The sequence below is a fragment of the Lytechinus variegatus genome, chromosome 13 (genome assembly GCF_018143015.1).
Source record: "Lytechinus variegatus isolate NC3 chromosome 13, Lvar_3.0, whole genome shotgun sequence".
Classification (NCBI taxonomy): Eukaryota; Metazoa; Echinodermata; class Echinoidea; order Temnopleuroida; family Toxopneustidae; genus Lytechinus; species Lytechinus variegatus.
Window position 1 is genome coordinate 13,888,810 of NC_054752.1, and position 24,568 is coordinate 13,913,377.

Genomic DNA, 24,568 nt, shown 5'->3' on the forward strand with positions numbered 1-24,568 from the left:
TTTTGCCTTCAAAAGTTTGTCGTTTGCATTTATTAGTTTAGTCATCCTATTAGAGAAAAATATAGTCCGTCCCTTCAATTTGGTAATTTAAATATTAAAAAAAAAATTGAAAGCATTGTTCTTAAAGTTCACTCATCCTCTGCATTTTTGGGACAACTGACAAAGGCAATGAAAAGTTCATTAACTACATTATCATTTTAGCAATCACAAAATGTTTATTTTTTCGCATTATAATATAAAACAAATCTGACGATGGTTCCACGACAGTACAAGATATATAATCATAGAAAAAGGGGCGCCAAAAGAAAACCACAATACTTATGTGTTTTTACAATATATCAATTCTATTACACTCATTCAATAGAAGTATAGATTTTCACTGTTTTGCTGATAGGCCTTTCCCGATACAAAATCATTTCAGCATATAATTTGTCTCCGGATTTTTTTCTCTGGAAACACTCTGATTCGGTATTCTATTTGATGCATCAAACCTTTATTTCATTTCCTTTTATCATCAAAAAAGTACTTTAAGAATTCGAGAGATTATTAAACATTAACGGAGAACTTGCAACATTTCATTATGCAATACAATTATTATTTGACATTTCGGATATGTTTACTAAATCACGTGTAATTTCTAAAGTACTACAGAAATACAGGTCGTGTCAGTTTGTATGCATTAGACGTGTTTGATTATGATTTCAACACAACTTAAAATCGGATGAAAAGTGGGAAACAACTTGATTATTTTATTGTATTATTGTTAGATTTGTCTACAGTGGGACTCCTTGGTTAATATGATTTATTTTTACAAATCCGGGGTATCTAAATGGGGAACATTGATTAACAAACGAATGTTACGATATAAATAACTTTATGAAATACCAATATAATAAACCAAATTACGCTCAAGTTTCCGGCGAAAAAAGGGCGTCTACAATTAAGTCTATACGAATTTCAGTTTAAAAGAGAAAACCTCGCAGAAACAACAGAAAACATCCACAGATTTACAAAGATTATAAAAGATCACTAAAACCTAAACGTAGACTATGTACATGATTGAAGCATATAAAACTTTATACAAAAATGTAATCATCCATAATTCCTGTGAGTGATACTGGGTAGTCACGTTTTTTTTTTTTTGGGGGGGGGGTGATCAATATAACACAGCCGATATTCAAGTTTTTCATTTGACATTAAATTGACATTTCCTTTATTTATGTAAATAAAACGGGGAAATGTTGTTTTTCTACAAAAGAGACATTGAAAGACAAAGAACAAACTATGTTGACTTTTACTTGCATATCCATAGATATTTTATTTGTATAGGGAAGTATCTGCATAAATTATATTTTTTTAATTCAACGAGTTTGAAATGCTATGTCAGAAAGTAAATAAGTAACTCCTCTAATTGCACAACTTAATCAAACCAACGACCAAATGATTACGTCGCATATTTATGACAATAATCTCGTAATAGTATTCTGAAAGACAATATAGTTCAATGTGCATCACTTTAGGCATATTGTAGCCTCTTAACCGGCGGCCTCGTTTCCACAAGAGTCTCAGCCTCTAATTTTATTTCAGCGTTCAAAAAATAGTAATACCGACAACAAAATATTTCAAGTCATTAACTCATATGTGTTTAATTTTTATGTAAAGTAGTTTCTATCGACAAAGTGAAAAGATTATGATCATGGATTTGGAGTGTTCGTAAATTGTTTAATCAGTATCCCTTAGAAGTAATCACAGATTTCAGATTTTTCCCTTTCATCACTGCCAAAGCCAGGGCCTCTACAGCAAAAAGCGTATATTGATCGTATAGTTAATTTTGTATGAAAGACGAAATCAATTGCAAACAAATCCGTATGATCAATCCCCAAGTGTTGTGGTGAGGGACCCTAGGGGCGTGTTTTATAAATGAAATATCGGGATGTTTTATCCGACAAGTCCCGTTTTATCAGACAGTACCATAGTAGCGGTGCTATTCAGCCAATCAAAATCAAGGAAAGTTGTCAGATCTGACAACTTGTCTGTCGGACGAAAATGTTGATAAAAAATGATCCCAGGTGATATAATAGTTTGAGTTGATAAATGGAAGTTTTCATTATTTTTTGCTTTTTGCCACCACCTTAGGCTGGTTGGTCCAGTGTTGCTGCAGAGGTCGGATCTTAATCATGTTGATATGAGATTGAGGAGACCAGCTAGAAAGGGTGATAGTTTATTCACGTGCCATCGCCTGTCCACCATCCGCCCATTCCTGTGATTAAGACAAATGAAAGTAAGGGATGGAGGAGAAGGAAAGAATAGGAAAATTTTGAAATAGAGAAGAGAAAATGGAGATTGATAGAGAAAAGAGATGGGAAACAAGAGCAAAACGGTTTTAGAAGACTAATATCGACGGTGAAGGGCATATACGAAACAAACAAGTCAAAATGCACCAATACGTGAGATAATTCAGGGGTAAAAATACCATTATAAAGACAGAAGAAAGAAAGACAAGGTCCTGAATTTCGGCAAGATGACTTCGTCAGAGAAGCTCGAGAAGGGGTGTGTTCTTGGTCGCATGCTTCTTGTCTCCTCTTCCCATATAAGTCTTCAGGGTCCTAATGTCCTGATCGATATCATTGATCTTAACGAGATCCAGGTGTGGGCACTGTGACTCTTCTTGACGTTAAGAGACCAATGTCTTTAGTTGTTTCATTTAGGATTGTCCCCGGGGATCAAGTGCCTTTCGCCCGGATCCTGACAAATTTTAAAGATCAATAGGGGCATATCTTGTGTCATTGTCTTACTGTCATTCATTCGACTTGATAAGGTCCAGGAATGTATAATCTAATCGGTCTACGTGCCGCAAAGAAGTCGATTTACGAGATCAAGGGACCATATTCTGCTGTTCGCAACTTCTCATTCCCTGCTTAAGTCCCTTAGAATAGGTCCAATATATTTCTTCCTTGACTCACGGGCGGGATGAATTCAATATGACGAATTTCAAGGATCAAGAGACTAGCTTGTTCTGTTGTCTACCCATTGTTCTTAAGTCAATTTGATAAAACCAAGAATTGTCTTCTTGACTACTCGTCCCCATGCAGATGACTTGATAATCGAGGGCCAATGACGAAACTATTTTTCTATGTGCTTTTTTATTTTCATGAAGTCGGCCAGACAATTATGCTCCTGGATCTTGCCTTCTTGGAAACTTTCATGATTGGCTTTACGACGTCAAGATACTGATGTTTTGGCCTATACTTCACAGTTTTCTTGTCCTCATTTAATCGCCTTGATGAGATCAAAGAACAGGATTTTTCAGGGCGAGGTCCACATCGAGGATAATGGAACAGTTTCACCTTTTCTTATTACGTTCTTGTATTCATACTGTTGACTTGACGAGTTTCATGATTGTGTCATCCTCTTGTCTCGACAAAAACGACTCGACGAGTTCAAGGAGCCGATAGCTCATTCTGCTATCTCCTGAATATAATATAACACCAAATCGACTTGAAAAGATTCACGATATTGAATATTGGTCCCGATCAAGTTTCACCTGATTGGTTTGTTGTCTTCTTGTCCCCGTTAAGCTGAGTTGATGAGATGCATGAACAACGTGGTCTTATTATGTATAATTATTCAGACAAGGTCGCCGCAGCACAGTAGACATGATATTGGCAGCACAACAACTCCAGGAGCAGAATGGTGATCTCTATACCACCTTTTTGGACCTAATTAAGGCAATCGATACTGTCTGCAGAGAAGGACTCTGGATAATCATGGCTACGTTCGGCTTCCCTACCAAGTTCATCTTACTAGTCAGACAATTCCATGATCATGATGATCATGATGATGGCATGTAAGCTTGCGTGCAGGCCCAAGGTGTCACTCAGAACTTTTCCCGGTCACAAATGGCGTGAAACAAGGCTGTGTCCTTGCCCCAGCTCTGTTCAGTCTGATGTTTACTGCTATGCTGACTGATGCTTTTCGTAAAGGTGGCATCAAAGTGGACTTCAAATTCCGTCCTGACAGGAAGCGGTTCAACCTACGGAGACTACAAGCTAAAACCAAAGTCCAGGAAGAAACAGCCTGTGACTTTCTCTTTGCTGATGACTGCACATTGAATACGAGTACCCAGTCCGACAAGCAGAAAAGCATAGACCTATTCGCCAAAGCATGTGATGATTTCGGTTTGACGATTAGCACAAAGAAGAACCTGACGGCTGCAGATAAGTTCATTTACCTTGGCAGTACGGAGTCTCGGTCTTTCAGGATTGATGAGGAGGTCTCCTACAGAATTTTACTTTCAGCAGACTAGGGAAAGGGTCGTGGAGAGAAGAGGAACCATTCTGCTGACAAAACTAAAGGTGCACATTGCAGTCATGCTGCTGTCTCTGCTATATGGCAGTGAAACCTTGACAGTGGTGGTCGTCTTCGCTAGCAAAGGACGAACATCATCATAATTTTTATATTGACAACTACGTCATCTTTACAACATGTACAAGATTCAGGGAATACTCTATACTCGTTGACGTCTCTTTCCGAAAACAAGAATGAGGATCTTTAATTCATATTGCCTTCATGACTTCTCTTCCTGACGAAGTCGACTTGACGAGGACCAGAGAACAATATTATTTTGCTTTCTGTGATAATTTCCCCCGATAAAACTGACTTTGACTTTAGGGATCCATGAACAATGTGAGTGTCAAATGAGATAATTAAGTGAATTTTTACTGTTAGGAATCTGTGCCCCAATCGACTCTCCGTAGTTAAACCATAACTTACGACCAGGGTTTAATTTAAACTTGAGTTCAGAACACGGGCAATGAAAACTCAGTGCAACAAATTGTTACTCATTTGAATGAACTCCAAATATGTGTTTCGATTTAACAATACCACACATTTTATTCCATTTATTCGCATTAATAAAACATTATGAAACCCTCCAAGTTAAAAAAAGGATAAAGTATTTATTTCATAAAGATGTAGGAAGTAAGTTCGAAACTTGATCTCGATATTTTAATTCCAATAGACTTCCTACAATCCATTGTCCATTGATAACATTCGACATATCAATATTATTCAGACTGGCACAATCTGCAATTTTAAGCAGAAGTTGTTCAATGTGATTAAAGAAAATGAGTAGGCTAGATTTTATTAAAAACAGGAAGAATTTACTCACCATATTTTCTTGGGCTAAGGCACAAAGTGTACAAAACCAGATGCATATCAGATCGTTGACATACGACCCCTGTAAGGAAGATATAAAAATATTTCATTCATTATATTTTTTTCAATTTAATGAAATATTTAAAATGATTGGTTGTAAACCTACGAGAATGCAGCAAGACACACACCTCTTAACCAAAAACATGCCAACAGTCCTAAACAGGATTGGAAATACAAACCAATGCGTCGATGAATATTCTGTCCGACCGAAAACACTGGTATTTAAGACTACACCGCAAAATATGTGGTGCTAACCCGTGTACATAGGGGACCACACCAGTTGTTTTACACCGATGTTAAACTGATAATGTTAGTTTAACATCTATAGGTGTATTACAACACCTTTTTACACTCTTTGGTGTTGTGTTCAATCTCCAGGGTGTGGTCCTTTATTGACACCAACTGGTGCCAGTTTTCACACTAGAGTTTTTACAACGAAACGGATGTGATTGAGATTATGGTTTATTAAAGTGTGTCAGGGTGTTCCTTGATTTTGACCATTTTGGGGTTAGGAGTAAATAGTCATCAACGTCATCGGCTATTGATATACATGTATATTATTCTTTTTGGGGGCATTCGCACGAACTCCACTTCACAAACATAAAAGGCTTAAAACAGATAGGCCTAAACAGAATTCACACAGAGAAAAGCAAAACGTCAATGAAGAGCAGAAAGGGAAATACCATAATGGTAAGATCATAAACGTACGCCCCCCCAAAAAAAAAAAACACCCAAAACCCATGTACAGTCATTGTCACAGAGATGGAAAGAGTTATAAAAAACAAGGATTTGGTTGGGTTTTTTGTTCTGAAATATGCTAAATTATCATGGGAATTTTGAGTGGAATATGCCATTCGGTTATCTCAAATCAGTTTCCTCTTTCGAGCGGCATGTTCTTTTGTTTATCAATAGACCAAATTAAATTGAAATGATACAGATAATTCTAATGATATAAATTATGACGACATTTGAGCCCCAATTAACATCTTTGCATGGATTGCCATGGATCACTGGTGCAGTGAGGCTAATTTGTGGGGTTTTTTAGGGAGGTTGACTCTGACAATCCTCAGTGAGCACTATATCATCTGAAAATGAACACTGAGCAAAACAAGAAAGATCCCATTACATCTATAACACGAAATTAAGTCTGTCATACATCTAATACTGAAATTGGAATATTTTCATTTTTTGCACCTTTACTAATGTCACCTCTGGGAACTCCTAGAAAACACACCAGGGGCCCTCTGCAGAGAGGGATGCAATCAAACATAACTCCAACCAAACAGAAGCTCGTATTTTAGACTGAGTTGCGTTTCAACGCAAGTCTTTCTTCAGGCCCCTGCATGGTGGGTGTTTCCTAAAGCTGTTCGTAAGTTAAGAGCGCCTTTAAGAACGACTGGTGATCCTTTCTTTCGCGCTATATAATCACCAATGAACATTAATGGTGAATATCATTCACCACAATAAATGATCCTCAGTCGTTCTTAAAGTCGCTCTTGACTTACGAACAGCTTTACGAAACACTCGCATGTCCTTGATCGTTTTGACCGCTTGTACCGACATACGTAGACATGGTGAACCGTTTTGTCAATACCATCATTTCTTGATATCATGAATAGCCATTTGTTAACAACAGAAATTATCCATCATAATTATAATGAATCCAAACTCATTTATATTTGGTTGTTAACAAATTTACGATTTTGTTAATATCAAGAATAGAATGCCAATTGCTTTATTTATTTATTTGTCGTTTAATTTTAACAGGGTAGCCCTTTCAGTTACAAGAACTGCTCGACCAAGGGGCCCTGTATCAACAGAGATTAAAAACATAACAAAACAATATCACATAAAAATCGTCAACAAAATGAACAAAATAATCAATGAGAAAGAAAAATGAAATACATTTCATGTTTAAAAGTAAAAAAAAAATCACTAATAAACTTATGATAACGGAAAGTGTAACAGAAAGTATTCATTGTGGAAATCTTAAAACATATTTGTGTGAGGGATATCGATTAACATTGTTTTGTAAAAGAATTTGCTAAACGGAGAAAAGGGGATAACGTATTCCATATTCTAGAGCCATGATAACAAAATGATCTTTTATAATTATATAATTGGTATAGGATTTAAGGAGAGCATGTCTGGCCAAACGTACAGTACGTTGGCCCAGAACAGAGAATGTACTAAAACGGGGAAACAAAACGCAAGAAAAAAATAATCATTAAGGAAGTGGGGTAGAAAAATCTAGAAAGAAAAAAGAGGAAAACATAAACGAGAAAAAATTACACAAAAAAGGAAAAGAAAGAAAAATAAAACGATAAAGGAGAAAGAGAAAAGGAAGAAGAGCTGTTTAAAATAGATCTTTTCAATTGCTGGGAAAAAATCGTCAATTCTGACTTGTTGCCATTATAAAGCCAAAGAAGGAAAAAGAAGAAATTGAAAACTGTCAAGCGGAAAATGAATATATTGATTTTATCAATACTGAATGGAAAAAAGAAACGAAACTTGAAGTTAATGTAAGAAAGAAAGAGGAAAACACAAAGGGTAGAATTAAGTGGATAGTACAAAAACACAAATTCAACGGGAAGGGGAAAAGGATGATATAGACCTACATGTCTATGAAATGGTACAAGAGAGGAGGTCGTCATTGTGCTTTATTTTGTTTAATGTGAGATAATTACTAATGTCAAGTGATGCAAGAAATGTTTCAACTTCTATGAAAATAATAATGAAGTTCAATATTATTGTCAGTTGTTAGAAAGAATCAAAATTTTGCCACAAAAGGAATGCTCAAGTCAACATTTCATGTGCGTCAGTTTTCATATTTGCCGAGCGAAGGGAGAGAATGCTTTTGCATGGATGTGTGCTCATGCAGGAAATGAAGGAATGAGTGATCCTAGTAGATGTATAGAAAATCGGACAGACAAATAGATAGAGAGATAGATAGATAGATAAATAGATAGATAGATATTGAAAGATATGCACAATTTGGTTGAAATATAGATTTTTATTTATTTGCAAATATGCAAGCCTAAACACATGTCTATATACATGATACACGCATTGACATTATTATGAATAGATAGATTACTATTAGATAAAATAAAGAATGAAAAAATTGGGGGAAGACAGAAAGAAGGAAATGGATACATGAAAAAAGAAAGAAAGAAAGAAGGGAAGAGAGGAGGAAAGAAAGAAAGAAAGAAGAAAGGATGAAGAAAGAAAGAAAGAAAGAAAGCAAGAAAGAAGAAAAAGAATGAAGGAAATAAAGAAAGGAGATAGATTTTAATCAGAACTACATGTATTTGGATATATAGGACTTATATGCAGGTTTAAACTTTAAACACCCTTTCACATACACACATGCACGTGTATATACGTGCAAGCCCATGCATAGTTTGAAAAAGTTCATTCAACAGTCACTTCAAACAGAGCTCAAAGATTGTGTGCTATTTGGCATTGCTTGTGTTAATCTTTATTGGGTTCAGTCAGATTATTGTACAATAAATCCATAACACTAAAAAGTTGATTTCATGAAGGTAACTGTCAAATGCTTAAGCTGTACCTCCAGATTTTTGCGCTGCACTGACTAGTAAATTTGCTCATTGGAAGACCATTCGAAGATTTTTACTATTATCTGTACCGGTAACCATGCTTTTGTTTGTAAAAAGGAAATGATGATTTTGTTTTGAAAAGTTAAAAAAAAATTGGGCAACCTAATGTGGCAGTGTAGTCACACAAAGAAACACACCAACATGAAAAATACCACGATTGTTATCATAATTGAAAATAGTGTCGTTGCTTTGCTTTCCTAGGTCTGTTTTATCATTATCCTCCACCCATGTTACTTCATGTGTACAGGGGTGATTGGCTCACAGTCATGCACTATACTTTTGCGAACCAATCTATCGTTTTTACCGATTTGAAGACTCCCATAACTGACTTCCATTATTAACCAGGATCTCGTCTTATAGTTTAGACTGATCCTATATCAGTCTCAACTATATTATGGAAATCCGTCATTGTCATATTTTTTTCCTTCCTAAAGTTTGCACAATATCCTTTATCAACAAGGGGAGAGGGTACACTGAATTTATCAAAACAACAATGAGTGCATGAGTGCACATGTATAATTATCATTATCTAGAAAATATTTTGAACACACATACATGTTATAGATTTAGGCGTTTCTGGCTTTCCATAGTTGTAGTTTACCTGATCAGTCGCAACTCTCTGTACGCCGGCCGTATATGTTATCAATATGTTACGCAGCAGACCGTGAAGAATAAGCCTTTTACAGAACCCACTTTGTGGAACATTGGAAGGCGTCTGACAATATTTGAACAAACATTTTGGCGTGACTTTCCTGTCGTAATATGGGAACATGGGGAAAGCGATATTCTTTGCCAGATGTGTAAAGATTAAGTCACGGGTTGAAATGTGGCTCTTTTGCAATGATGTTCCCTTTGTATTTATTGATAAAATCGTCAGCTGGATCATACGTGTAAGTATATTGGTGGCCAAAATCAAAGCCAGAAACATCCATCCAATTTCTATCATTATAATTGCCTTTCAAATAATAATATGCTTTACTATGAATAATATAAACCTGAAGTAAAGACCAATAAATCAATCTAATATTTATAAATTCTGTATTTATCAAGCAAGCAATTATTAGATAGTGACTGATCATTACCTACGACGAGTAATCTAACTTAGAAACGAGTTTGATCGTTGGCTATTATGATAGGTTGAGGTGCCATGGCCGAGCGGTCTAAGGCGCCTGGCTATACATGGATAGTCCGGGGTTTGATCCCGGGCCACGAAACCTATGCTCTTTTATCCTGCATTCAAATAAATGGAAATTATTTGTAACTGTGCACTTGTTTTAAAAAAATAGATAACGATTGTGAATGCTGAAGAAGAATTTACATAAAAAACTCAAACTTAAAGTCACATTTCAAGTTACCCATGGATATATTCTTACAGAAACCCTATAAAAGTCTCATTCTACTTAATGAGATAGCGAAGTGCTTTAGCTTGTCAAGTCTACTTGAAGCCTAATTATGTCGATTTTTCAACAATGCATAAGTCGACATGTGGATAGGATACACTTGTCAATTAAGTAGACTGTAATAAGTTTGATGTCGACTAGGCAGGGAACCTGCACAATGTTGTAAGTCGACAAGATGCATTATGTCGTCACGTCGACCTATGCATTTAGTACGTCGACATTTCTATGCTATTAAGACTCCAGTCGACTTGTCAATTAGGTATGATAGCTCACCATCTTACTAAGATATGTCATCATGTCTTTTATTAACGGCAGATCGTTCGATATAAATTGTTCACTCTTTGAGGATTCTGCTTCTTCTGTTATAAGTCGTTACAATTATCAAGGAATATGAAATAATACTTACATCGATTCCTTTGGCCGCCCTGGTCTTTCCTCGAATGGAAGTCATTGACCACAACCCAATACATCCCAGCATTGACAGGCATCCATAGAGGATACAGCTCTCGCCATTGGCTTCAGCATTTTTACCAGCCGTGTAACAAGGTGCAATATATGTGATGATACATATTCCTAGGTTATCAAAGCAACCAAAGGTACCGTGTTTCCATTCACCCATGATTAGTATATTAAACTTTGATGATGGTTACAATTAGAAAGTTATCCAACGCGTGCGATGGTATCAACTATCAACGGACGGATGGGGGATAGTTTGGATATGACACGGGCTCTCTGTGCAGCTGTGCGGGCGTTGCTATAGCACTAGCAAATGAAAAATAATATAATCTATATGGTTTCCAGAGCACATAGAAACGTGAACAAAGTGATACTGTGTTTTGATTGGTTGCTGGAGTTTTGGCTGGGGTGGCGGCGCTCTGCATGGATGGGCGTTGCCACTGGGTATTGGTATCGATATCACTTCGTGAATTATGCGCAATGTTGTGTCAACGAGCATCATATTAGTGTTCATTGTTATATCCCTGGAATCTTTAATATGATTATGACTGTGCGTGTGCATGGGGAAATCTATGTTAGATAGCCTCGCACTCTCACAGCAAAATATTAGGATTGTTACCCTAAGAACCTTGGTCAATAGAAAATTGCATGTCAAACGAATGGCGATTTTTCTTAACCAACAGTTGGTAGGTTCGATCAAAACCAACCTGGTATAGGTTGGTTAAACATTTCTGAGAGTGCATTCGCGATCAATGGGAAAAGCTATGGGAAATACCGGTAAAAATAAAATGAAAAGAAAAGGAAAGATGTGTGTGCGTGCGGATTTGTGGGTGACAGGTGAGTGGATGTGGGTGCGTGGGTTGGAGGTGCTGTGGCAGAGTGATCTAAGGCGCTAGATTAGACACTTGAATATCCGGGGTTCGATCCCCGGCCACGCCAACACGGCACCTATGCCAGTGAGTAAGGCATTCAATAGACAGTGCTTTTTATCCTTCATTCTAATAATGCATTCGTGTATTAAAAAAACAATAGGGACGCAATGGAAGTTTTGTAGTGAAGCATATTAGTGACCTGATGATTATTTTACCAATTTAATATTTATCTAACTCAAAAACCCCTAGGCTCTGAAGCATAACAAATAGAATCAATATGTATTGTTGTCAATGATAAATCATGTTCAAATAATTAGAACGAAATATAATTATTTATTGTATGTATATCTATATGACATCCATGCTTAGAATAAAAAAAGATAATAATAAAAAGAAGATCATTGTAACATGTAATCAGGAGTATTTATCTGATACGCTCAGAACAAACATTATTCTGCTTTAAAAATAAGATTTTAAGAGAATCGTGAATATTTCATCTGTCAATATTTCTTCACTTAATTTTCCAATAAATTAATGTGGATTTTTACAAGAATTTACACCACTCCCTTCATATTTCTTAGTAAATACATTGGTATATAATCGTCATGATTAATTATGTTGGTTTTGCAAATTACAAGAAAATAAAATACATGCATGTGTATAAAGGAATAGAGTTAATAATCTCAATAACGTACGTGTTTCCCGATAAGTTGATTAATAAGGTCTCATATTTTAATTATTTACACAGTATTCTGTAAAGTAAAGTATCTTGTTTATGTTCGTTATGTATTATGATAATAGTGTTAATGTTATAATTATAAAACAATCATATGCAAGCTCACATATTTTATGAATTTGTCATGATTTGTTATTTGCCTGTAGTAACAGTAATTTTTGTTTTCAACACTACATTTTAATGTGATTGTTATTTTGTAAATAATTATGATCAATTACATTTTTACCAGCATGTTTATCAGTGCCTCTCAAGCTATATATTCACCTTTCTTTGATCGTTTCATATTCCCGGTGGACTATCAATGTAACCCTCACATAATGACAAATGTAATGAAACATCGATCAAACGTACAGGTATTGGGTCATTAATAAATAAAAATAATGTTAGACGTTGTTTGGTGGTGTTTTGAGCTATGCCATGGTTGCAAAAAGCCTCAGTCATACCAGAATCGCAGCACGTGATCGGTCTGAACAAAGAGGTACCGTGTTATAATTATCTCTATGGCCGTAATACGAGTTAAGGTGTGCTGATGTGACTGTCGCGTTATGTTTTCGGGTGGGCAAGGTCATTATTATTCATCGTATAATCGGTGAATAGTTTCTTTTATCCATCACGCATGTCCGTTCATTATTATAGGAAACTCGTATGATCAGGATGATAGTCAATATGTACCCCCACCGAGATAAAACCATGGCAATGCAGTGCAGTGTAGCGATGGAGAAGATAAATAAGTCCATACATGATTAAGGTATGTATAATGATCATTATTGCCCACCATGCAGGAGCGGATCCCCGGCGAGTTGTTCTTTCACTCGGCAATGTCGTTTCCGTATAATATGATAAATCGATTGGGCTACATAATTAAACTCTATATAAAGAAATTAATAATTCATAATCTTTTTATTATATTCCAACTCTGAATCAGATTGAAATTTATTGCGTTGCTGTACGCAGGTTTCCTTTTGGTATAGTGGGCACAAAAAGGTAAAATGATGAAATATGCAATTGATTGATCGTATTTTTTTCTTAGTTTTTATCTCGGTGATATTGAATAAATTAGCGGAAATTCTGGGTGCATTAATTTGTAAGGAATTGCATCGAAAATGCCGACTGAAGATATGTAGGAGCACTCCTGGATGAAAACGCAAACAAACAATATTTTCGTTTAAAAAGACTGAGGCCTAAATGAGGAATGGTGATAATTGAGGCGACAAAGGTTTTTTAACAATTGCATGCCCCAGAGCGTGCCTAGCTACAGTGTATAGCCTGGCGTTTGTGTATACCGTACCTGTGTACCGATCGATCGATCGCGAGTGCGACATTAGTTTAGCGTTCGACGGATTATCGCAGTTTAAAAATTACAGAATCATTGACTTTTTCCAAAAAATGAATACATCCTGATCACAGCCAGAAAGTTCATTGAAAAAGGAGAGGAGAAAATCAATAAAACCCTCCTAACAAACAATACCATGGCCAGGCTTATTGTTAGGAGTCTGTGACACATGGCACGAATGTGAATGAGACCCTTTCAATACCTTGACCAGGCAAAAATTTACTCTTTTATTTTCCACTATATATGGGCTATTTTTACCGGATTATCATGATTTTGGTATCAATACAAAGCTTATGTAATGAACAGTCCAAGAGGATAAATAAAAATCATGCCACTAACACAAGAACCAAAGTAAAAGGGGGGGGGGCTATATTTTGTTGGAAGTATTAGGAGAAAGCATTTAGAAAATTTAATTTACTATACATTTTTCCATAATTTATCCGATAAATTTATATACGATAAGAAAGCACAGGAAACACTCTACAAGTTTGCTACGCAACATTTTCTTTCAAAATGATCGTATAAAAAGTTATGGCACTCTGAATAACAGAGTGTATTATACTGCGTAGAGGGGATCACTGCTAAGATAATGCAACACACAGGGGGTTTACAGGTGAACGCATGAAGAGTTAAACAACTTACCCCCCCCCCCCCCACACACACACACACACAAACACGACAACACACTAGCTCACACACACAAAGGGAACGGAAAATGGACCTTTATGGAAAAGATAGAAAGTGGATGATAGCAATTTTACCAGGATGAAACCCAACATGTATGGCAGATTTTATTTTCGCCCCCTGATCACCATTCATGATCACCATTCATGATTGCATGATCTCGCGAATATGTACGACCATTATCATCGGCGGATCCAGGGGGGGTGCGCAGGGTGCGCGCGCCCCCCCTAATATCAAAATAAAAAAAAATAAAAAAAAGTAAAAGAAAGAAAAGGCGCCGCTTGAAAAATTAAAAATAAAGGAAAGAAAGGGAAAAGGCGCAGCTTAAAAAAATATACACTGATATAACATTCGCAACAGTAAAGGAAAGACTATCCCCAGCAAGGCGTAATCATATCATCTTCCTTATTTTTTCTTTTAACTACCCTTTACCCAACAACTTCGCCGGTAGCAGTGCGCTGCCTGCATATAACTGGCGCCAATCAAGAATAATCAGCGCCACCTTAATCTAAATCGGCGCCGGACAAGACTAATCAGCGCTATTTAGTTATAAATCGGCGCTAGTCAAGAAAAATCGGCACTGCCAGAGTCTTAACCGGCGCCGATCAAGGATAATTAGCGCCACCTAAATCTAAATCGACGCTGGACAAGAACAATCGGCGTCATCTGGTTATAAATCGGCGCCGGTAAAGAAAACTCGGCGCTGCCTGAGTTCTTAACCGGCGCCGATCAAGGATAATCAGCGCCACCTATATCTAAATCGGGGCTGGTCAAGAATAATCAGCCCCACCTGGTTAAAAATCGGCGCCAGTCAAGAATAATCGGCGCCTCCTGGTTCTAGATCGGCGCCAGTCGATTATGGATTGCCGCTGCCTGAATCTTACGTACAAATAATCAGTACTACTTCTTTAAATCGGCGCCGGTCAAGACAAATCGGCGCTGCCTTTGTCTTAACCGGCGCCGCCAAAATTTAAATCGGCGCCGGTCAAGACTGATCAGCGTCCCCTGATTTCAATAAATAAGCGCCGGTAGAATAATGAAGAAGGGCCTATTGCTAACCAAATCTAGATCGGCGCCGCGGTCAAGAATGATCGTTTTGCCCTCCCCCAATAATTCCGCATGTGCAAAAACAATAAGATGGTAATGTTACACAGAAATCAGCAAACGAGATTGAGCTGCACAACTCGTTCTTTATTAAAAATCGTGCTCAAATTATCCGCTTTTCAGATTGGAACATAAAAATTTTCAGCTCGCGCTTCGCGCTCGCATCATTTCTGTAGCAAAACCCCATACTTTTCATTATTAAATAGGTGAATAGAATGTCCCGTTTTTAGTTCTGAACCTCAAAAGAACTCCCGCTTCGATTTGCAATAATCTTTTGTTGGATATAATCTTGTTCTTTATTAAAACGTACATTAAACTGTAATGTTTTCAGATCGAAAAATCACAATTTAAGCTCGCGCTTCGCGCTCGCATTTTTTTTAGATACCCACCTTAATCATTGGTACCGAGAATGCTTAGAACATCAAGCTTTCTGGTCACAATATAAGTAAATTTCAGCTCGCCCTCGGCACTCGCATTATCTGTGTAGTGAGATATGTATCCTCCTCATGAGTTACTACAAACAGTCCTAAACAGGCACCTTTTTCCTGTTTTCAGGTCAGTATACTTTAAAAATTTCAGCTCGCGCTTCGCGCTCGCATTAATTTGTCGGTGAAATATGTGTCTCTATCTCATGAGTCATATATATCTATATGATATGAGTCATATATATATATATATATGCATGTGTGTGTGTGCGTGTGCGTGTTTTGACAGGGTCAGGCATTACCCCTTTTTCTTTTTCAACATTTTCTTTTATGGCGCCGGTGAAGTGCAAAAATATGTGCGCCGCTCGGCAGTGCGCCCCCCCTTTCGCCAAAAGCTGGATCCGCCTATGATTATTGCTGATGCATCACGGGCAAACAGAACAAAATTGTCGCAAAATGTCGCACGAACCTCTGCAAGAAGGCCCTGAAAATATTCGATATTCGGATCCACAACCCTCCTTTCCCCTTTTTACCGCATAGCAGGGGTGGCGCAACAGGAGTGGGGGGCAATGAAATGTCTCCATGTTTTTTTTTTTCAATAAAGTGGAAAGAAATAAACTTTCTCTCAATAAATAGAAAAGAAACGAAAGACAGTATAAAAGAGCTTCAAAATTTTGAGTTGTTTCATTTTACCTGTTTTGTTGAAAACAATTAAAAACACCTTAATATCGTCGAGCACCCTATCAAAATACCCTCCCCCGCCCAGACAGTATAATAATGATAATAATAATAATATAGGTATATTTACCCAGGGAAGCCGCTTCAGTTCCGAAAACTGTTCTCCCAGCGGGCCCTACTATTTCTCTTATATCATTCTGCATGAGAAATGAATGCAAGTCCCCATTTACTGAAATCTTATATCAGCGAAATATTATGTCAACAAAATCCCATTTTGAAACAGATTTTGACATAATATTCAGAAAATAATGTGATATTTCACCCTTTCTTCTTTCCTTTTCTCTTTTTCTTTCTTGGTTGAGAAAAAATTGAGAGGGGTGGCGTTATAACCCCCAGCCCCCCCCCTCCCCCACCCTTTTGGTATACGCCAGTGCTATAAACCCTTAACTTTTATCAAAAAGGAAAGCTATGAAAATAATGACTGTCTCTTTTGAATACTCATATTTTTTCTTATCTGCTGAAGTCCTGCGTGAGTATATACACGCATGGAACATTTCAGTTTCGCGTATTGAACATACACGCTTGTGTTTTCCTCCTGCAGCGTTTGTTTCGAATAGTAACCATCTCATATTCCTTGAGGTAATTATATGTAAAATTAATCAATTTAAAATGTGTTTGTCTGGAATCATATAATAGGAACACTTATTCCAAAGGAAAAGGGACGCCATCAGCACATTATCAGACTGTATACATTTTGAGCAAACTAGGAAAGAAAAGAGGCATTTTTGGGTTAATAATGCTTTTTGTCACAATAACTCTGATCTGTCTTAATCGGTTGAACTTGATTATGATTAAAAAAAGAAAGAAAAGAGGCATTTATTGAAATTAATAAGGGCATATCGAGGTAGGGCATTTTAATTAGAGGCTAGGAATGGATTTCTTTATCAAAATAAGCAGTAGGCGAAAGGAGTGAATCATAGTCCAGGATAGGCCCCATAGAAACTTGACCAAACCTTGTTTTTTTTTATATATACAATATTTTTTGATGGTTTCTTGTCAGTTCGAGGGTGCTGATTACGAATCTGGATGATGCCACTCGTGTAACCTTGAGCATTTTCCGCAAATTGGCAAAATCCAATATGGCCGCCAAAATATGCAAATTACCCATGCATGAAAATCCTAAAATTTCCGCACATTGGCTATGAAATGCATGAAATCGTGTGGCAGGATTAAAATACTCTCTGAAAAAATAATTTTTGACAAAATATTTATTTTCCTGATATTTAAAATGGCCGCCATAGGCCAGTGTATACTCTATTATGTACAATATGAATAGGGAAAACTCATTTTCACAAAACTTAGCACTTAAGTGCAAAAACTCGCGATGTATGAATGAAGTAATATGTGCAAATTATCATTACTAACGAGATATATTATTTATTATGCTCATATGGGGATATTGCTGTATTTTGATATCTAAAATAGCCACCACTGGCCCAAAGGGTATGTACAATGGCAATGGCCGGGGCCAAAAAAAAAATGACAAGAGTGAGCACTAAAATGCATATTATTAAGATAAACGAGTGGAATGCTGAGTAAAAACATCATTCCCATCATTGCCATTAATATGCCATTTATGTGATAAATGCTGTATTTTGACATTCAAAATGGCCGCCAGCCATATGCCCTATTTTCATGTACAATGCGAATGGTCAAACTAATTTTCACAGGAGTGAGAATCCTAAAATGCATAAAACTGTGATATACGAGTTATTGTCTTAAACATGATTTCTAACTAAATACATCACATATTGGTCGTGGAGGTAATGAATGCTGTACTTTGACATCCAAAATGGCTGCCATAGGTCCTAAAACTATTGTGTACATTGTAACATGGGACTTATAACTTTGACAGAATTTGGCTTTGCTTGACTCTAAATATTGCATATAATTGTGATTTGTGAAAGGGTGAAATCTAAAACCATGGTTTCTACCGAAACATCATGTGTAATTAAGTTGATAAATGCTGCATTTTAAATTGAAAATGGCCACCATAGACCCTTATCGTATAATATACAATTTGAGTGGAGATAAACAATGTTCACAAAATGGGCATATATGGCAGGCATTTTGAAAGTTGAAATACAGTCTTTATCACCTGAATTACTTAAGATATGATGTTTTCAGACAATATTTCAAATTATTTCAGAAATAATTTGTTCCCATTCACATTGTGCATAATACCATAAGGGCCTGTAGCGGCCATTTTGACTTTCCAATAACAGTATTTATCGCCTAACTGGCAGAATAAATGATATATCTTAATAGAAATTATGCCTTCAGACAATATTTTACTCATTGATCACTATTACGTGCATTTATGGTGATCACTCCTGTGAATATTGGTTACCCACTTTGCATTGTACATGATACTGTTAATGTCTATGGCGGCCATTTTGAAAGTAAAAATACAGTATTTAACACAAACTTGAAACCTAAATGATATATTTCGTTAGAATATATGTTTTTTAGACTGTATCCCATTAATTTCTCACATATGCATTTTAGTGCTCTCTCTTGTGATTTCTTTGCTCCTCTTTCCCATTGTGCATAATACTTTTTAGGGCCTTTGGCAGCCATTTTGAATATGAAAATAAAACATTCATCACATACATGGCATTTTAATAATTCATTTCGTTAACAATTATGTTTTTAGTCAGTATTCCACTCGTTTAATGTTACCAAATATGACATAATAAATGATATATCTCGTTAGTATTGATGATTTGCATATATTACTTCGTTCATACATCGCGATTTTTTGCACTTTAGTGCTAATTGATGTTGTACTTTAAATTTGACTTTGTATTGTTTGATTTTGTTGTGCTTTGTGAACGGAAAATGAATAAAATCTAAAATCTAAAATCTAAAAAAAATCTAATTTTTGTGAAAATTAGTTTTCCCTATTCATATTGTACATAATAGAGAATACAAGGGCCTTTGGCGGCCATTTTGAATATCAGGGTAATAAATATTTTGTCAAAATTTTTTTTTCAGAGATTATTTCACTCCTGCTACACAATTTCATGCTTTTCATAGCCAATGTGTGAACAATTTTAGGATTATCATGGGTAATTTGCATATTTTGGCGGCCATATTGGATTTTGCCAATTTGCGGAAAATGCTCAAAGTTACACGAGTGGCATCATTCAGATTCGGAATCAGCACCCTCGAATTGACAAGAAACCATCAAAAAAATATTGTATATATATATAAAAAAAAAAAAAAAAAAAAAAAACAAGGTTATGGCTCTTCTATCCTGGACTAATAGGGCTATTTAGGGACTCTACACTTAAAGGCCTCCTTTTGCAATAAGCAAAACGCTAAATAAAGAAACCTGGCTCTCATCGGACACGAAAAGAGAGTATTTTTATGGACTATTACTGATAAGGAACAGGCAGCTATATAAGGATGCAAATGGCACTCGCTAACAACTAAAACGGTCGTAACTCGATCGTGAGGGGTCATTTCTTTCCCGGCTAAAAAGGTTCCTTTTCGGTGCATTATTTAAGTGGAAGCACTTTGCCTCCCCTCCGGATCGATCGCCGTCCTGCTTTAAAATCATGACCCAATTTTTTCTTTGTTTTATGGTTTATGTTATTATTATATGGCTATCAAACAATTGAATTAAATTGGATTTACTCTAGTGCTACTAAATTGGCAATAACCTTATAGCCTAGTTCCTGGGTCCATCATGCTATATAGAAATCTCAGTGAAATTTTTATATTTGCTCTTATTTCTAATTGCTACTTCGATCTTTGTAAACATTTTCTATTGTATGGAGGTTTGTATAAAACTTTTGCCGAGAGGACCGGGGATTTAAAAATAAAAATAATAATCGAAGGGGGCCGGGGCCATCGTTAAGGTCATCCGGACAAACCTAAAGGAGAATCGATGAATAGGCCTACTCTGTCATAGCCCCGGTGGCTTAATATCGGGAACTTCTGGGGGGGGGCACGTACATTGACGAGTGGATACCATATAGCGCGACCATTGACACGTAACTGAACTTTTTCAAGAAAGGGTACGTTACGTACGTGACGTTAAGCGTGTCAAAAACACTAGAATAATGAAAAAAGTATCTATTTCGCTAAGAAATTTGCTATACAATCAATTAAGACTAATTTTTAATAAAGGATGTACTTTTTGCCCCAGGAGTCAACACTACGTGTTGAGAGTAATCGCGATTAGCGCGAGTTGGGCTGTAGTAAACCCAATATGTAGGGGTATGTAGGTAAAGGTAAAACCGATGTCCGTGTTTGAAATATCGCTGTACTATAGGGGTACAATCCCGGGGGGGGGGCACTTACATTGACGAGTGGAATATGGAAATTACGTGTTTAGGGTGTTTTTCGAGACCCTATGGTCGCGCCATGGAGCTAACAGAGATGGTATCCACTCGTGAATGGAAGTGCCCCCCCCCCGGGTACAATTGGGTTTGCCAGTATTTTTTTTTTTTTTTTTTGCAGGAGTTTCTGCATTTTATTCAGGAATCAATGATAGATTAACATGTTCACATAATTGAATGAATACAAATTAAATGTGACAATTTAAAAGATACAATGTAAATAATACAAACAAGACTGATAATTAAATCATACCTAAGCATGCGATATAGTTCGGTAAAATACAGGGGCCAGCTATTATAAGCACAGAGGTGCTTGAAGCAATAGCAGCCAGGAGAGGGGGCTACATGAAAACCATCATAAATTATATTTGATAAGTTGATCGTCACGAAATATAAGATTTAAATATATATATACATATATATACCCACATATATATATATATATATATATATATATATACATATATATATACATACATACACACATATACATTGGTATAAAAAAATTGGTAAAAAGAAGTGCAAGTGTGTGCATGTGGGTGAGTGCAGGTGTATTAAATTAGGTATACTTAGATATAAGAAATTTTTTCAACGAAGCTTTAAACGAATAGAGAGATGTACATTGTTTTATATCATGAGGCAATGCATTCCAAATGTCTGGGCCACGGTGGCGTATCGTCTTATGAGCGAGTAATATTCTTGGGTTGGTTAAGTGGAGATCTGTTGAATGCCGTGTTGGATAATTGTGAATGTCTTTGTTGTAAACAAAAAAATTGCGAAATGGAATCGGGATTGTATTGGATGAAAATTTAAACATAAATATGGCCGTTTGGTAAATGTTAATATCTTCAATTTTCAATGTTTTTAAGTTGTGAAATATTGGATCAGTATGTGCAATGAAATGTGAATGAGTACATATGCGGAGTGCTTTCTTTTGGAGACGGAAAATCCTTTCTATTTTTACCTTATTACCATACCCCCATACTAAGTTGCAGTAAGATAAGTGAGATAAAACGAACGAATTATAAAGCATAAATAATGATTTTTGGGAGATATAGTATTTTAATCTAAACAAAATTCCTATTCCTCTGGATGCCATCATGCAAATATTGTGAATGTGACTGTTCCAGGTTAAATTTGAGTCAATCCATACACCTAAAAATTTGGTTTCTTGTTTTTCAATGATAGGGATGTCATCTATATATATATTAAGGAACATATGTTTAGTTTGAATGTGTTTAAAATACATAAAATTTGTTTTGCTTATATTTAGGGAGAGTTTATTAGCTTTAAACCATTTTGATAATTTCTTTAATTCTAAATTAAGTGTCAGGACGAGTATACTTAAGTCTTTGTGGGAATAGAAGACATTTGTATCGTCTGCAAATAAAACATATGTTAATTCTCGAGATGCATTTACAATATCATTCATATAAATCAAAAATAGCAAGGGACCTAAAATCGATCCTTGTGGTACTCCACATTTCATAGTACAAATATTGGATGTTTTTGATTTGAAAGAAACATAATGGCGTCGATTACTTAAGTAATCTTTGAACCAAGTGAAAACAACCCCCCTGATTCCATATCTCTTTAATTTAGAAAGTAAAATGCGGTGATCCATAGTGTCGAATGCTTTTGATAAGTCCATAAAAACCCCAACATTGTGTTCTTTTTTAGAGAGAGAATCAGATATTTTGTCGAATAATTGTAAAATTGCATAATTGGTTGAGTGATTCTCTCTGAAACCATATTGATTTGGAAATAATATATTGTTATTGTTCAAAAAGGAATACAATCGCTTGTAAACTACTTTTTCAAGAATTTTAGAGATACTCGGTAATAAAGATATTGGTCGGTAGTTGGAAGTGAGACATGGGTCATCTTTCTTATATATTGGTATTATTTTTGCAATCTTAAGTGAATCGGGAACAATGCCATGATACAGAGAGAGGTTAAAAATATGCATGAGCGGTGAAGCTATAAAGTGAATTATTTGTTTTAATAAACAGACACTTATTCCATCATGCCCTGAAGATTTAGTTGGTTTCAAAGACCTAACAATTTCTAAGATCTCATGAGTGTTAGTCGGATTAAAAAATAAAGAATGTTCCGGAAAGTCGTTTAAGTATTCAGAAAAATCATTATCATTAGATACTATTTTTGAAGCTAAATTTGGACCGATATTATTGAAGAAGTTATTAAAGGCATTAGCAACATCACTTGGGTTTCGCAAGTGTTGACCATTTTCTACGAAATTGATGTTATCATAGTTTTCTTTTTTCTTACCTAATATCTCATTTACAGAATTCCATAATGAATTTTTATTATCTTTGTTATTTTCAATTTCATCAGAAAAGTAAGATTTGCGAGCTCGGCGAATAACTGAAGTTAATTTGTTGCGGAATTTTTTGTATTTATTTATGTTTTGAATTGTAGGCGATTTAATGGATATTTTATAAAGTCTATTCCGAGTGAATATGGATTTAATTATACCTTGTGTGACCCACGGTTGTTTGTTCTTCTTTTTACTCGATTTAACTCTTAGTAATGGCACGTTTTTATCATAATAATAAAGAAGTTTGTTTAAGAATATTACATAAGAGTCATTTGCATTTTGTTCTAGGTAAATATCATGCCAATCTTCTTCAGCCAAATCTACCTTAAGGGATTCTATATTACGTTGGGTTTCATTCCGTCTGGTTATGTTTTCTTTGTCCCTAGGTCGGTGAGGGCGTTTGTCATTTCGATACATTGCAAAAATAGGCAGATGGTCTGAAATATCATAGTATATTATTCCATTATCACTTTTATCAAGTGCATTAGAAAAAATATTATCAAGTATTGTATTTGATATGTTAGAAATTCTAGTTGGTTTATTAACGAGATGTTGTAATCCAAATGATGATAATAAATTAGTAAAATGTTGACCTATTGTAGTATAGGGAAATGACAAATCAATGTTAAAGTCCCCCATGATATAGATTTTTTTGTTTTCTCGAGAAACTGATTCAAGACTAGATTCCAATTCATTTAAAAATATGTCAGCATTATTGGTTGGGGGTCTATAGATTACACCGATTATTTTATTTTTATTTTTAGCGTTAGAAATTTCAATGAATAAGGATTCCATATTTTGAAGTTCAATATCATGTCTTACTTTGTAATTAAGATCTTTATGTACATAGAGAGCGACACCTCCTCCCTTACCAACTTTTCTATCTATATGGAGGAAGTTGTAATTATCAATGTTGTAAATTGGAGGAGACATTGGATGCAACCATGTCTCCGTGAGACCAATAATAGAAAATGGAAATGTGTTTAATGTGGATAAAAATTCGCAGAAAGTATCAAAATTTTTTTGTAAGCTTCTTATATTTAAATGCATTAAACTAAAGTAGTCGGGAATATCACTTTGAGCTAATTTATGAAAAGCCTTATTAAATTCACTGGCTGTATAATATTTGCACTGGGGTGAAAAGGTTTCCCCGTTTAATACATCTGCTCTATTGAAAGAGAATAGATAAGATTCTGTTTGCAATCGTTGAAGAAGTAACCGAGGTGCGTGGTGCATGTGAGTGCAAATAAGGGTGTATGCCAGAAGCATTGAAGAAAGTGTTATACATGTTCACTT

The 24,568-nt window shown here is 35.8% G+C and overlaps 1 protein-coding gene across 1 annotated transcript; it reads right to left on the reverse strand.

Moving 5' to 3' along the window:
- Positions 1 to 234: 234 nt before the first annotated feature.
- LOC121426322 (protein PLANT CADMIUM RESISTANCE 3-like) lies at positions 235 to 11,026 on the reverse strand. The gene is made up of 3 exons (XM_041622581.1): positions 10,644 to 11,026; positions 5,171 to 5,239; positions 235 to 2,260 (listed from the first exon to the last, which is right to left on the reverse strand). Exons 1-3 carry the CDS (start codon positions 10,854 to 10,856, stop codon positions 2,222 to 2,224), a joined length of 321 nt encoding a protein of 106 aa, XP_041478515.1. The 5' UTR covers positions 10,857 to 11,026; the 3' UTR covers positions 235 to 2,221.
- Between the last annotated feature and the right edge of the window lie 13,542 nt (positions 11,027 to 24,568).